General features: G+C 42.0%; 1 protein-coding gene across 2 annotated transcripts in view; it reads left to right on the top strand.

The window, feature by feature from the left end:
- dclk2a (doublecortin-like kinase 2a) overlaps positions 1-13,748 on the top strand; it is a 60,015-nt gene that overhangs the window by 27,781 nt on the left and 18,486 nt on the right. The window contains exons 3-6 of one of the 2 annotated variants that reach the window (XM_062996212.1): positions 4,755-4,857; positions 8,584-8,685; positions 10,289-10,345; positions 13,085-13,176. In XM_062996212.1, coding sequence (XP_062852282.1) covers positions 4,755-4,857; positions 8,584-8,685; positions 10,289-10,345; positions 13,085-13,176 — 354 coding nt within the window. Of the gene's footprint in view, positions 1-4,754; positions 4,885-8,583; positions 8,686-10,288; positions 10,346-13,084; positions 13,177-13,748 lie in introns of both variants that reach the window. The other variant, XM_062996211.1, reaches the window with a different exon arrangement.

Here is a 13,748-nt window from a genome sequence, read left to right as displayed (position 1 = left end):
GACAGCAGGGTGAACTGGAGCTGTCGCAGGCTCTTATTAGGGCATCAGACTGTCAGATTGCTGAGACTGCAGCCCTGTACTTTACTGCAGGCTGGAGGACAGAGGCACAGTAAGAGGTGTAAAACGTAAACTCTAATTACAGCCTCACTAGATCATTTTCTTTAAAAAGATCCATCAGTTTAAGCCTGGTCATTAAGAGATGGGATGGTTTAATGTACAGAAGGCTGGAGACGAACTTTACTTTCCAGTTCTCCTTTAGTCAAGTACCAAAAGAAGATAATTTGGCTGAAACTAAAACTAACACCCGAACCAGTTAGAGTGGTTATTCAGACTAACACTTATATGCTGCATGAAAGTGCAAAAACAAGCTTCAGATTTTCATTTGCTTTAAAGATAAAGATTTATTAACTGCCAGGTTGCCACTGTTGGGTCCTTGAGCAAGGCCCTTAGCTCTCAATTGCTTTGATTGTATACTGTCACAGCTGTAAGTTGCTTATGATAAAAGTGTCTGCTAAATGTTGAAAATCTAAATCTTGGGAAGGGAAACAATCTAAGCTTCTTCCACAGTCCAAAGATGGAGATAGAGGGTTAATTAGAGATACAACATTACCATAGCATGTGTGTGTGTGAATGAGTTTGTGTGAGTATGTTTGCTTTTTGATGGACTCCTGACCTGTCCAGGGTGTTTTCTACATTTCACCCAGTGAATTGGACTCACCGTGACTGTGAAAAGGATAAAGCAGTGGTTAAACAGACAGTAAATGAAGGAATGAATCATCTCAGTTTGAAGTGCATTAGCTGCATATGCCGCCCAAAGGCAGAGCTTACAGTGCCGTGTGTCACTGAAACTTTAGAATAGTGGTCCCCAACCACCGGGCCGCGGACCGGTACTGATCCGTGGGTCATTAATTACCGGGCCGCACAGAAAGAATAAATAATTAGAGATTGCTACATCAGCAATGAAAACACTATTTTATACGGGTGTTATTGTCTCTAATCACCCCTAGGTGGAAGCAGCGTCTCGTTGCAGCGAAAAAAAAGCTAATTTTTGAGTAGTATAGTTATTCTAGTTTAAATCCTCCCGCCCCCGCTGGTCAGTGTAATTATATCTTATATGAAACCGGTCCGTGGTGCAAAAAAGGTTGGGGACCACTGCTTTAGAACATCTCAGAGAACTGTGTCCAATAGTAAGCCTGTTTCTGAACCTTCTGTCTAAGTTGGAGCTGTTGTTTTGCTAGTGTTATTGTTATGGGATAGGTTATGCCCAGCTCACACTACACAATTTTTGACCTGATTTTCACAGAAAAATATAGCTTCTATCAGAATACATCGGGACAAACTTTACAGTATTTGTGACCTTATTATCCAGGGAAAACCATAATGTCTACGTTTTTACTGCAAAAATATCTATTTACCTCCAGCTCTCTCGGCAGGACAGATGATCCCTGCTGTCCGCTTAGCCAAATCCACTCCTTTATCCAGATTCTTTATTTTTTTCTTGCTCGCTTCTTGACGTGTATTTTTGGAAGGAAAACCCCATCTCACATACAGTGTATCACAAAAGTGAGTACACCCCTCACATTTCTGAAAATATTTCATTATATCTTTTCATGGGACAACACTATAGACATGAAACTTGGATATAACTTAGAGTAGTCAGTGTACAGCTTGTATAGCAGTGTAGATTTACTGTCTTCTGAAAATAACTCAACACACAGCCATTAATGTCTAAATAGCTGGCAACATAAGTGAGTACACCCCACAGTGAACATGTCCAAATTGTGCCCAAATGTGTCGTTGTCCCTCCCTGGTGTCATGTGTCAAGGTCCCAGGTGTAAACGGGAAGCAGGGCTGTTAAATTTGGTGTTTTGGGTACAATTCTCTCATACTGGCCACTGGATATTCAACATGGCACCTCATGGCAAAGAACTCTCTGAGGATGTGAGAAATAGAATTGTTGCTCTCCACAAAGATGGCCTGGGCTATAAGAAGATTGCTAACACCCTGAAACTGAGCTACAGCATGGTGGCCAAGGTCATACAGCGGTTTTCCAGGACAGGTTCCACTCGGAACAGGCTTCGCCAGGGTCGACCAAAGAAGTTGAGTCCACGTGTTCGGCGTCATATCCAGAGGTTGGCTTTAAAAAATAGACACATGAGTGCTGCCAGCATTGCTGCAGAGGTTGAAGACGTGGGAGGTCAGCCTGTCAGTGCTCAGACCATACGCCGCACACGGCATCAACTCGGTCTGCATGGTCGTCATCCCAGAAGGAAGCTGACGCACAAGAAAGCCCGCAAACAGTTTGCTTAAGACAAGCAGTCCAAGAACATGGATTACTGAAATGCCCTGTGGTCTGACGAGACCAAGATAAACTTGTTTGGCTCAGATGGTGTCCAGCATGTGTGGCGGCGCCCTGGTGAGAAGTACCAAGACAACTGTATCTTGCCTACAGTCAAGCATGGTGGTGGTAGCATCATGGTCTTGGGCTGCATGAGTGTTGCTGGCAAATGGGGAGCTGCAGTTCATTGAGGGAAACATGAATTCCAACATGTACTGTGACATTCTGAAACAGAGCATGATCCCCTCCCTTCGAAAACTGGGCCTCGTGGCAGTTTTCCAACAGGATAACGACCCCAAACACAACCTCCAAGATGACAACTGCCTTGCTGAGGAAGCTGAAGGTAAAGGTGATGGACTAAACCCAATTGAGCACCTGTGGCGCATCCTCAAGTGGAAGATGGAGGAGTTCAAGGTGTCTAACATCCACCAGCTCCGTGATGTCATCATGGAGGAGTGGAAGAGGATTCCAGTAGCAACCTGTGCAGCTCTGGTAAATTCCATGCTCAGGAGGGTTAAGGCAGTGCTGGATAATAATGGTGGTCACACAAAATATTGACACTTTGGGCACAATTTGGACATGTTCACTGTGGGGTGTACTCACTTATGTTGCCAGCCATTTAGACATTAATGGCTGTGTGTTGAGTTATTTTCAGAAGACAGTAAATCTACACTGCTATACAAGTTGTACACTGACTACTCTAAGTTATATCCAAGTTTTATTTCTATAGTGTTGTCCCATGAAAAGATATAATAAAATATTTGCAGAAATGTGAGGGGTGTACTCACTTTTGTGATACACTGTATGAGATCATTAAACCCCTCGACACTTTTTGCGTGTGTTTTTTAGGACAAAACGTAGTTTGGGAGAACAGACAGCCTCGTCTTCGATCCTCCTGGTGGTGATAGATCGTGTAGAGTGTGACTCTCTATCGCCAATCAATCGTGTAGTGTGAAAACCAGAACGACTTAAAGGACTCCTGATTACAAGAGATCGAGTTGTGTAGTGTGAACTGAACACTTAATACACTGCCTGGCCAAAAAAAAGGTCACACATTCTAATATTTGGTTGGACCGCCTTTAGCTTTGATTACAGCATGCATTCGCCGTGGCATCGTTTCCACAAGCTTCTGCAATGTCACAACATTTGTTTCTGTCCAGAGTTGCATAAATTTTTCCCCAAGATCTTGTATTGATGATGGGAGATTTGGACCACTGCGCAAAGTCTTCTCCAGCACATCCCAAAGATTCTCAATGGGGTTCAGGTCTGGACTCTGTGGTGGCCAATCCATGTGTGAAAATGATGTCTCATGCTCCCTGAACCACTCTTTCACAATTTGAGCCAGATGAATCCTGGCATTGTCATCTTGGAATATGCCCGTGCCATCAGGGAACAAAAAATCCATTGATGGAATAACCTGGTCGTTCAGTATATTCAGGTAGTCAGCTGACCTCATTCTTTGGGCACATAACGTTGCTGAACCTAGACCTGACCAACTGCAGCAACCCCAGATCATAGCACTGCCCCCACAGGCTTGTACGGTAGGCACTAGGCATGATGGGTGCATCACTTCAGCTGCCTCTCTTCTTACCCTGATGCGCCCATCACTCTGGAACAGGGTAAATCTGGACTCATCAAACCACATGACCTTCTTCCATTGCTCCAGAGTCCAATCTTTATGCTCCCTAGCAAATTGAAGCCGTTTTTGCCGGTTAGCCTCACTGACAAGTGGTTTTCTTAAGGATACACAGCTGTTTAGTCCCAATCCCTTGAGTTCCCTTCGCATTGTACGTGTGGAAATGCTCTTACTTTCACTATTACACATATCCCTGAGTTCTACTGTAGTTTTCTACCTTTTGATTTCACCAAAGGTTTAAGTGATCGCCGATCACGATCATTCAAGATTTTTTTCCGACCACATTCCTTCCTCGAAGATGATGTTTCCCCACTGTCCTTCCACTTTTTAATAATGCGTTGGACAGTTCTTAACCCGATTTTAGTAGTTTCAGCAATCTCCTTAGATGTTTTCTCTGCTTGATGCATGCCAATAATTTGACCCTTCTGAAACAGATTAACATATTTTCCACGACCACAGGATGTGTCTTTCGACATGGTTGTTTAACAAATGAGAAGCTACTCACTGCATCAGTTAGGGTTAAATAACTTGTTGCCAGCTGAAACATAATCACCCATGCAGTAATTATCCAATGGGAGGCTCTTACCTATTTGCTTAGTTAAATCCAGGTGGTGACCTTAAGCAGATGTACAGTACCTTCAGAGTCAAATCTGGTCCCATAATAAAACAGCAGATGATTTTCAAAGGTTCAAACTACACTAAAAAATTACATTTTTGTTGTCTCATATACAGAAGCACTTACATGCTTGTATGTACATTTTCTTTTCTGTTGTTCTCTAGGTGACGTGTCTGCAGGACCTCTTTGGTGATCATGATGTGTTTATTGCATGTGGACCTGAGAAGCATCGCTATGCACAGGATGATTTTGTGTTGGATCCCAGTGGTAAGGCTTCTGCAGCCTTTCTAAATGGTAGGCTTGGCTAATCACTAACTTTACCTCACCCTGCCGTGTGTCTATTACATTTTTCAATGTTTTGCTATCACAGAAGACATGTCATGTGCCCATGCACGTGTGTTTGTCACCTAACCAGTAACATAAATCAATCTACAGTAATGGAATGTGACTGTAATGCAGGTGCTGTAGACGGAATCAGTAGAAATTAGGGAAGAAGAATGAATTTATTTGTCATATATATATATATATACAGTGGGGCCAAAAAGTATTTAGTCAGCCACTGATTGTGCAAGTTCTCCTACTTAGAAAGATGAGAGAGGTCTGTAATTTTCATCATAGGTACACTTCAACTATGAGAGACAAAATGAGAAAAAAAATCCAGGAAATCACATTGTAGGATTTTTAAAGAATTTATTTGTAAATTATGGTGGAAAATAAGTATTTGGTCAATAACAAACAAGCAAGATTTCTGGCTCTCACAGGCCTGTAACTTCTTCTTTAAGAAGCTCTTCTGTCCTCCACTCGTTACCTGTATTAATGGCACCTGTTTGACCTCGTTATCTGTATAAAAGACACCTGTCCACAGCCTCAAACAGTCAGACTCCAAACCCGTTGGGAGGAAACGGGAGCTCCCGGAGAAAACCCACGCAAACACGGGGAGAACATACAGCCTCCACATCGAACCCAGGACCTTCTTGTTGTGAGGCGACAGTGCTACCCACTTAGCCACCGTGCTGCCCCACAAGTGTACAGTACAATGAAAATCTTTTTTGCATATCCCAGCTTGTTTGGAAACTGGGGTCAGAGCGCTGGGTCAGCCATTGTACAGCGCCCCCTGAAACAGACAGGGTTGAGGGCCTTACTTAAGGGTCTGCTTTTGAGTTTGTGCATGATTATGAGCACTACTCTAAGGTAGTGGAATCCTTATGTATTAGCCAAAATAGATCTAAATCCTCTGGGCAATTAGGTTGTTCCCTTCTCCCAAACGTGCAGCCATTGGATTGGGACCTAAATGCCCCCTTAGATTGAGGGGTGAGTGAATTTGAGTGTAATTAATCGGTTCTGCAATGAATTGGTTCCTTGTCTAGAATGTGTTCCTGGCTTGCGGCAAGGGTTTCTGGTTGGCACCGGACCTACAGCAACCCTGTCCAGGATGAGCAATGAATATAAATGAACCAACGAAGTGAGACTTTGAGTAAAGTAAATCTGGTAAAGTGGGTTTCACAGAGTAGCAGGGATCCTAAGGGTACAACAATGTCGTTCACGCATGGCGTAAATCAGGAAGGGGGTGCGAAATTGAGTAATCACAGGATCAATTCACTCTTCATAGCAAAGAAGGTATACAATACAGCTAGTAGAGTGTAAGCTGACATTTCGAACTCGTCGGTTCGAATCTCAGCTCTGCTACCGGCAGACTGAGCACCTACACGAACAATTTGTTGTTCAAGGGGGCTTGCTGTTCAAGGGGGGTGTCGGAGTGGATTTTTTAAAATTGATGTGATTACGATCTCTGCTGGCTGATTGATGGCGCCTGCACAGAGACGAGTGATAATGAGGAACAAGTTGTATCTCTCCGTACACAAAGCTGATCCACATATGAACTCGCCTCGTCTCCTCAGAGTGGAGGTCAACATCAGTAGAAAGGAAGCGTAATGAAATCAGGTAATTGGATACGACTAGATTGGGAGGAAAAGTGTGGGGGAAATGCAAAAAAACTGGGTGTCATCCAGTAAGTGATTGGTGAATGTGTGATGCCCTGCATTGGATTGGTGCCATGTCTATGGCATATTCTTGCCTTGCAACCTGCTGGTAAAGCAGTAAGCTCTTTCAGTACGCAAGTGTGCAGTATGCACACAACCTCAGACATACTACGACCACCAGTAGGTCATCCGGATACTTTTCGCGTACTGTTTAATGAATACTACGTATTCGGACACACTACCCGCTCTCGCGTACTGCTTTCGCGTACTGTTCAGTACGGAGGTATGTGATTTCAGACGCAGCCCTTGTTGCAGAAAATACATTCCATTCTTCTGAACCTTGGTCTGTGGTACTGGAGACCCAAATGCTGCTCTAAATCCAGCCATCAGAAAGCCTCACAGTCCTCATCCTGCCCAAATGAACACACGCTGTGCACAGTGTTAACTTGGTTCAGTGGAGTTTATATAGTTCAACCTTTCTGTGTCTTCGCCCTACTTTTGCTTGCCTGCTCCACTTTAATAAACTAGGACTCTTCCAAAAATATAAAGATACCGAGTGTTTCTTTCTGAAGGGATGATTATAGAGGCTAGTATTGTCCTCTATGCAGATGTTAAACTGTGAGCAGTAATGTGATATTGGACTAATTCACTGGTTTACTAACATCCTATTGCACACTTAAATCATTACTCATCCATCAATATTCAAAAGATGATTCAAAATGACATCTCCAGTATGGGCTGTGTTCTTGTTTTTACACCAGTAGCATCTTGTTGCTCACTTGAATGAAATCGTTTAACTCTTTTACAGCTAAAATACAGATTTAATGTAGGGTGGGAAAATATAGAGTTGAGAAAGTAAATCAGCATTTAACACCTCATTAGTGCGAAAGGGCGGCACGGTGGCTAAGTGGGTAGCACTGTCGCCTCACAGCAAGAAGGTCCTGGGTTCGATCCCCAGATGGGGCGGTCTGGGTCCTTTTTGTGTGGAGTTTGTATGTTCTCCCTGTGTCTGCGTGGGTTTACTCGGGGTGCTCCGGTTTCCTCCCACAGTCCAAAGACATGCAAGTGAGGTGAATTGAGATACTAATTTGTCCATAAATGTGTTTGATATAACCTAGTGAACTGATGAATCTTGTGTAATGAGTAACTACCGTTCCTGTCATGTATGTAACCAAAGTGTAAAGCATGACGTTAAAATCCTAATAAACAAACAAACATTAGGGCAAAATGAAAGCACATGGCAGCCATGAAAGCTGCAGCTCACATGGGGCAATCAAATTGGATATTACAGAACTCAGAAGTGTTTACAGCTTGGAAACACAGAAATTCTGGATGATACATGAGTTTAAGAGACGTGATTCAGAAGGTTTTTAAATCTATTGACTTTTCACACACTTTATTGTGTTGTGGGTTTGATTTTGAACGGTCGTTATTGCCATTTTTACCCATTAACATACATGTAATTTCCTATAATGATGAAGAACATGTGGTTAGATTTTTTCATCATCATCATCATCTGTTCCACTTATCCATTTAGGGTTGCAGTGGCAACAGTGCAAGCAAAGAGTCCCAGGCATCTCTCTCTCCTGCCGCTTCTACCAGCTCCTCTTGTGGGATCCCCAGGCATTCCCATGCCAGCTGGGAGATGTAATCCCACCAGCAGGTCCTGGGTCGACCCCGGGGCCTCCTCCCAGTTGGCTGTGCCTGGTATAACTCCAAAGGAAGGTGTCCAGAAGGCATCCTTATCAGATGCCCGAACCACCTCAACTGGCTGCTCTCCACACAAAGGAGCAGCAGTTCTACTCCGAACTCCTCCCGTACTGCTGAGCTCCTCACCCGATCAAAAAAATTAATAAATACATTTAAAAAATCTTTAAAAATCGGGGTTTGATTTTTTTAATGAAATAAATTAAAAATCTAAATCTGAAATCTCTTATTCACAAAAACATCCAGACTATTTGCAGTGGCTCTCTGAATTGTGTTTCATGGCTAATTGTGCTTGTGTGTGTTACAGAGTGCCGTGTGCTAAAATCATCATTTACTCCTCGCTCCACTACTCCAGTCAGATCCAGCGGCCGTAAGAGTCCAGGACGCCGCAGCAAATCACCTGGATCAGGTCAGTAAAGTCAGTGATCATGTTTTTTCACTGACTTGTTATTACACTAGCTGGGCGGTCGCCTCACAGCAAGAAGGTCCTCGGTGGGATCCCCAGGTGGGGCACTCCGGGTCCTTTCTGTGTGGAGTTTGCATGGTCTCCTCGTGGTCTCTGCGTGGGTTTCCTACGGGTGCTCCGGTTTCCTCCCACAGTCCAAAGACATGCAAGTGAAGCAGGTGAATTGGAGACACTAAACTGACCAAGACTGTGTTTGATTTAACCTTGAGAAGTGATGAATCTTGTGTAATGAGTAACTACTGTTCCTGTCATGAATGTAACCAAAAGTGTAAAACATGACGTTAAAATCCTAATAAACAAACAAACAATATTACACTAGCTGGATAATCCTACACCTAAATCATTAACATTTACAGCATTTAACAGACAATTTTATCCAAAGCAACTTACATTTGTGACCAAATCTAACATAAGTAGTTGGGTGGCATGGTGGCTTAGTGGGTAGCACTGTCGCCTCAGCAAGAAGGTCCTGGGTTTGATTCCCAGGTGGAGCGGTGGTCTGGGTCGTTTCTGTGTGGAGTTTGCATGTTCTTAAACTGTTGAATCTTGTGTAACCAGTAACAACCTGCCATCATGATGTAACCAAAGTGTGTAAAACATGACAATAAAATCCTTATAAATAAATAACATTAGCAATTGAGGGTTAATGGCCTTGCCTAGGACACCACAGGTGGAGACTTAGCCTGTCACATTTTCATTTTCTTGATGGAAGTTCATTTTCTCTTATTGGCTTGGACACCCCTAGTACAATGTAAGGTTTTTTACTATGGTTAAAATATATTATTATATTCTTTACAGCAGCAAACCTTTGCATGTCAATGCATAATTACTTTTTTGTTTTGTTGCGTTTTGCTTTTGCTGAATTTTACATATTGGAAGGGACACAAGATTTTAAATGTGGAAATTTTATGGCACTTTGCTTTTAGTTACATGGTAAATTTAAAAAAGTAAATAGAAATTGTGCACTAAAATTTAGCAAATTAGGGCCACTCAGGTGGCGCAGCGGTAAAATACGCTAGCACACCAGAGCTGGGATTTCGAATACATTGTATTCAATCTCAGCTCTGCCATCCGGCTGGGCGGCCACATGAACAACGATTGGCTGTTGTTCAGGGTGGGATGAGCCGGACCAGGGCTCCTCATAACTGGTGCAATTACGACCTCTGCTGGCTGATTGATGGCACCTGTGCAGAGTTGGGGAATAATGCTGATCAGGGTGTGGCTCTCCGTGCACAAGGCTGATCAACATATGAACTTTTGGAGGGGGCGTGTGTCAGTTGCAAAACTCCTTAGTCAGCGGTGGAGGGTTGTATCGGTAGAGGTGAAGCGTAACGCAATCAGGATAATTGAATACGACCAGATTAGGGTGAAAATGGGGGGGGGGGGGGGGGGGGGGTTTATCGGAGAGAAAGAGAAAAAACAATAGCAAATAGATTTCTAAGATACATTTTGGTGGTTTTCACTTTGTAAATGAACAAAAACATTTAATCAAATGTCCTTAAACTTTTGCATAAGTCTGTTTCTGTATCTGTCTGTTTTTCTACAGTGAGAAAAACTGCTATGCACGTGTCCACCAGCAGTCAGTCTCCAGTCAAATCCCCAAGTAAGTTTGAATCATTCTGTATGTTGAAAGTGTGCAATGATTGGTCAACATTCAAGGTTTCCAGCTCCACCAGAAAGCCAAAGTCCGGACCATGATTTCAAATCTTCACTGCTCAGCTGTATGGGTAGATTATAGTAGGATATTTCAGGCTGGTTCAGATTTAAATCAGATTAAATGTGAAGATTAGTCTTATTCTAAATACAATTCAAGTCCCACATACAGGTACATTTATGTTAATGGTAGTCTTAAATTTTAATAATGTTTGTCATGTTTTTAAGATGAAATGATTGGAACACATTTCCATTATTCATTTGTTTTTCATTCATTCATAATATTATTATAGGTCTTTTGAAATATGAAGACATTTACATACTAGGCGCCCAGGTGGCGCAGCGGGATATTCCGCTTGCACACCAGTGCCGAATTTCTGAACTCCCCGGTTTGAAACTCGGTGTTGCCACCGGTCCAAAGCGACTTACAATTATGACTGAACACGATTTTGAGAAATTGAGGGTTTTGGGCCTTGCAATTGAGACTGAAACCGGCAACTTTCTGATTACTAATCCAGTACCTCAACCACTGAGCTATCACTGCCCTACACAAGGACAATTGCTAATAAAAGAGCTCCACATATCTTTTAACTGTGGCAAGGTTTCCCAGTTGCTTGTAAAAGATTATTTAAAGGGAAGGGATGCTCGTTTGGCACAGCAGTCTTAAACCCAGCAAAGTAGCAAAAATATGTTTTATTTCCTACATATTTAATCACAAAAATAACAGTTAACTGTATATGGACTAAAGTATTGGGCCAGTCATTCTAATTTTTAACTCATGTGTTTCAGCCACAACATTTGCTAACAGATGTGTTAAATCAACAACATAAAGGATGTTATATACTTAAAGTAGAATCATTTTTATCAAGTTGTCAAAACCCTTGATATGCTCTTTAGTCTTTTTGCTTAACAGTGGCTTCTGTTATGCTCCTCCATTGGTGGGGGAAGTGGGGGGGGGGGGATATAAAACTAATGAAATAGATAAGAAGCATCACTGTCACATAAAATATGTAAATGATGTTATTTGGGACACATCAGTTCTCCTCTGCCCCATGTGCAGCCTAATACAGCAAGTAGGTTGCATATAGAGCAGAGGAGAGCTGATGTGTCCCAAATAACATCCTTACACTAAAAGTTTGCTAAATTAGTTTACCTCCAGCTTGTGGGCTAAGTTTTGCTTTATGTACCCACCTGATATCTGATACAGTAACTTTTGTATATCAAACTATGTTATTTTGAATGCATAAATTATGTATTACTATAAGCACTCTTTGTCTTTTTAGTTATGATGTGGCCAGCATGGTGTGGCTTTGCATAGAGCTTTGTGTGACCTGTGACCTCTAAGTGTGCCAGTTAATCAGGCTAAAAGCATTACATCACGATCCAGCTTCTCCTCCATCCTGAGCAGAGCTATTTAAATCAAGAACTCTGCCCAAACTCAGTCACACTGGCTTTCTAATCTCAAGCTGACTAATGCAACATTAACAACCTTAACACACTTTCTTTAGTATGCTGTTAGCCTGAATGGCGGGTAGTGTGTGCCCAGAGAGAAAATGTGCTTAAACCATCAACCATTTAACCAGCCAGGTGGAAATAAATAAGAGACATTTTTAAAGTGATTGTTTTGATATTCAATGTGTTTGCAGTCATTTTACTAGATGGTTTCTAAACTTTTTCTGTGGTTGCAATGTTGTTTTGATTGGCAAAGTATGCCAGGTCATTGCTGAGATGTTGGGAAATGATTACCATGGCATCTCAGGTGGTTGCTAGGGTATTGTTAAGCAGTTGCTAGGTCATAGGAGCTGAGTGCACGGTGGATACTTTGGTATCTGTGGCTGCTAGATGATGCTAAGGTATTACATGGTCTTACAGGTGGTTGCTTGATTTCGATAAGTGTTTGCTATGGTATTCCAAATGGTTGCAGGGGTGTTTCGGGTGGTAGCTAGGGTGGTACTAGGTGGTTACTATGGCAATTCATGATGTTGCACTGGTGGTTACTAGGAGGTTGCTGTGGATTGATTTGTTAGAGTGTATCAAGGTGGTTTCTAGGGTGTTACAGGTTTTATTACAGTAAGATAATCTGTAGTTTGTTGATGAAAACGGAAAATACACAAAGAAGGTCACAATCTATGATGAGTTTTACAAGTTGTTTGTTACAAAATACATGGAACAGTGGTCTCTTTTCAAGGTTAGGAAGAAAACCTAAACTGTCACCAACTGATCTGCTGTGAATTTAAAGCTACAGGCTTTATATTACCATACGTTTAGAAGCTGACTTTCAAAGAGAAGCTCCTGCTCTAAGATAAACACCCTAGATGTTGACTGATGTTGTGATCAAGTTGCTATTGTCAAATTATCCCAATTTGTATTAGCCAAAAGGTCACAAACTGTTGCCAATTATGATCTCTAATGAGGAATTAGAGAGTTGTGCTCCTTATAAAACTCCTTACAGACAGCGACTGTGACAAGGATCAAAGGATCAAGGATCAAACACCAAGAAAGGAGTACACCATCACCAGGCAACACACACCTAAGGGCAATTAGAGCAACCAATCCACCCTCTGCATTGTATGGAGAAGGGGAAATAACTTACATTTTAGTTTAGAAGTTTTTAACACATAAATTCCATTTAAAAATGTCTTTGTACCCCCCTTACCCCAATCCCTAATACACTCTCTGTCTTTTTCAGTAAACGGAGAAGTGAGTCAGATCTCCACCTCCAAATCCACTAAGTCATCCGGCTCGTCCCCCACGAGTCCCCACAGCACACACAACTTCAAGGTGGGAGCATGTCACCATGGCAACAGGCCACCCAGCAGATTTTGGGAAGTTTTTAGATACCTGCAGAACAATGAAAGGAGGAATAGTGTGGATTTTAGGTCAGAATGAACTGTTGAAGTCAAAAGTTTTATGACTTTAGTCAATTTGTTCTGTGACTGAAGAATTGGAATAAATACTTGTGCCCACTTATGCTGACAGGAAATTTCTCAGGTTGGTCAGATACGATGCAAGAACAACAAAAAAAGAAAAATAGATAAACAGGTCTGTGATACAATAGAAGCTGTTAATACACAGGTGACACTGACCACAGTCAAGTGAGCATAACATTACCAGAGCTTTGAGGCTGCCGTGCTAGAAGGAAGCATCACACTGTTTTTTTAATGCAACTGATTGACAAACAGTTGAGCCTTCAGTTGCCAATTTTAACGTTTTTTAATTCACATTAGCCTCTAAGCTCATGTTGATTTAAGGCAAGGCAAGTTTATTTGTTTAGCACCTTTCATAAAAATTAAAATCATTAAAACATTCCTAGAACCAAAAAAATTAAGAACATGAAAAACTAAAAGAAAATA

This window comes from Trichomycterus rosablanca, chromosome 5, assembly GCF_030014385.1.
Source record: "Trichomycterus rosablanca isolate fTriRos1 chromosome 5, fTriRos1.hap1, whole genome shotgun sequence".
Classification (NCBI taxonomy): Eukaryota; Metazoa; Chordata; class Actinopteri; order Siluriformes; family Trichomycteridae; genus Trichomycterus; species Trichomycterus rosablanca.
Note: the sequence above shows the minus strand (reverse complement) of the source record. Positions and strands in the feature narration are given on the sequence as shown.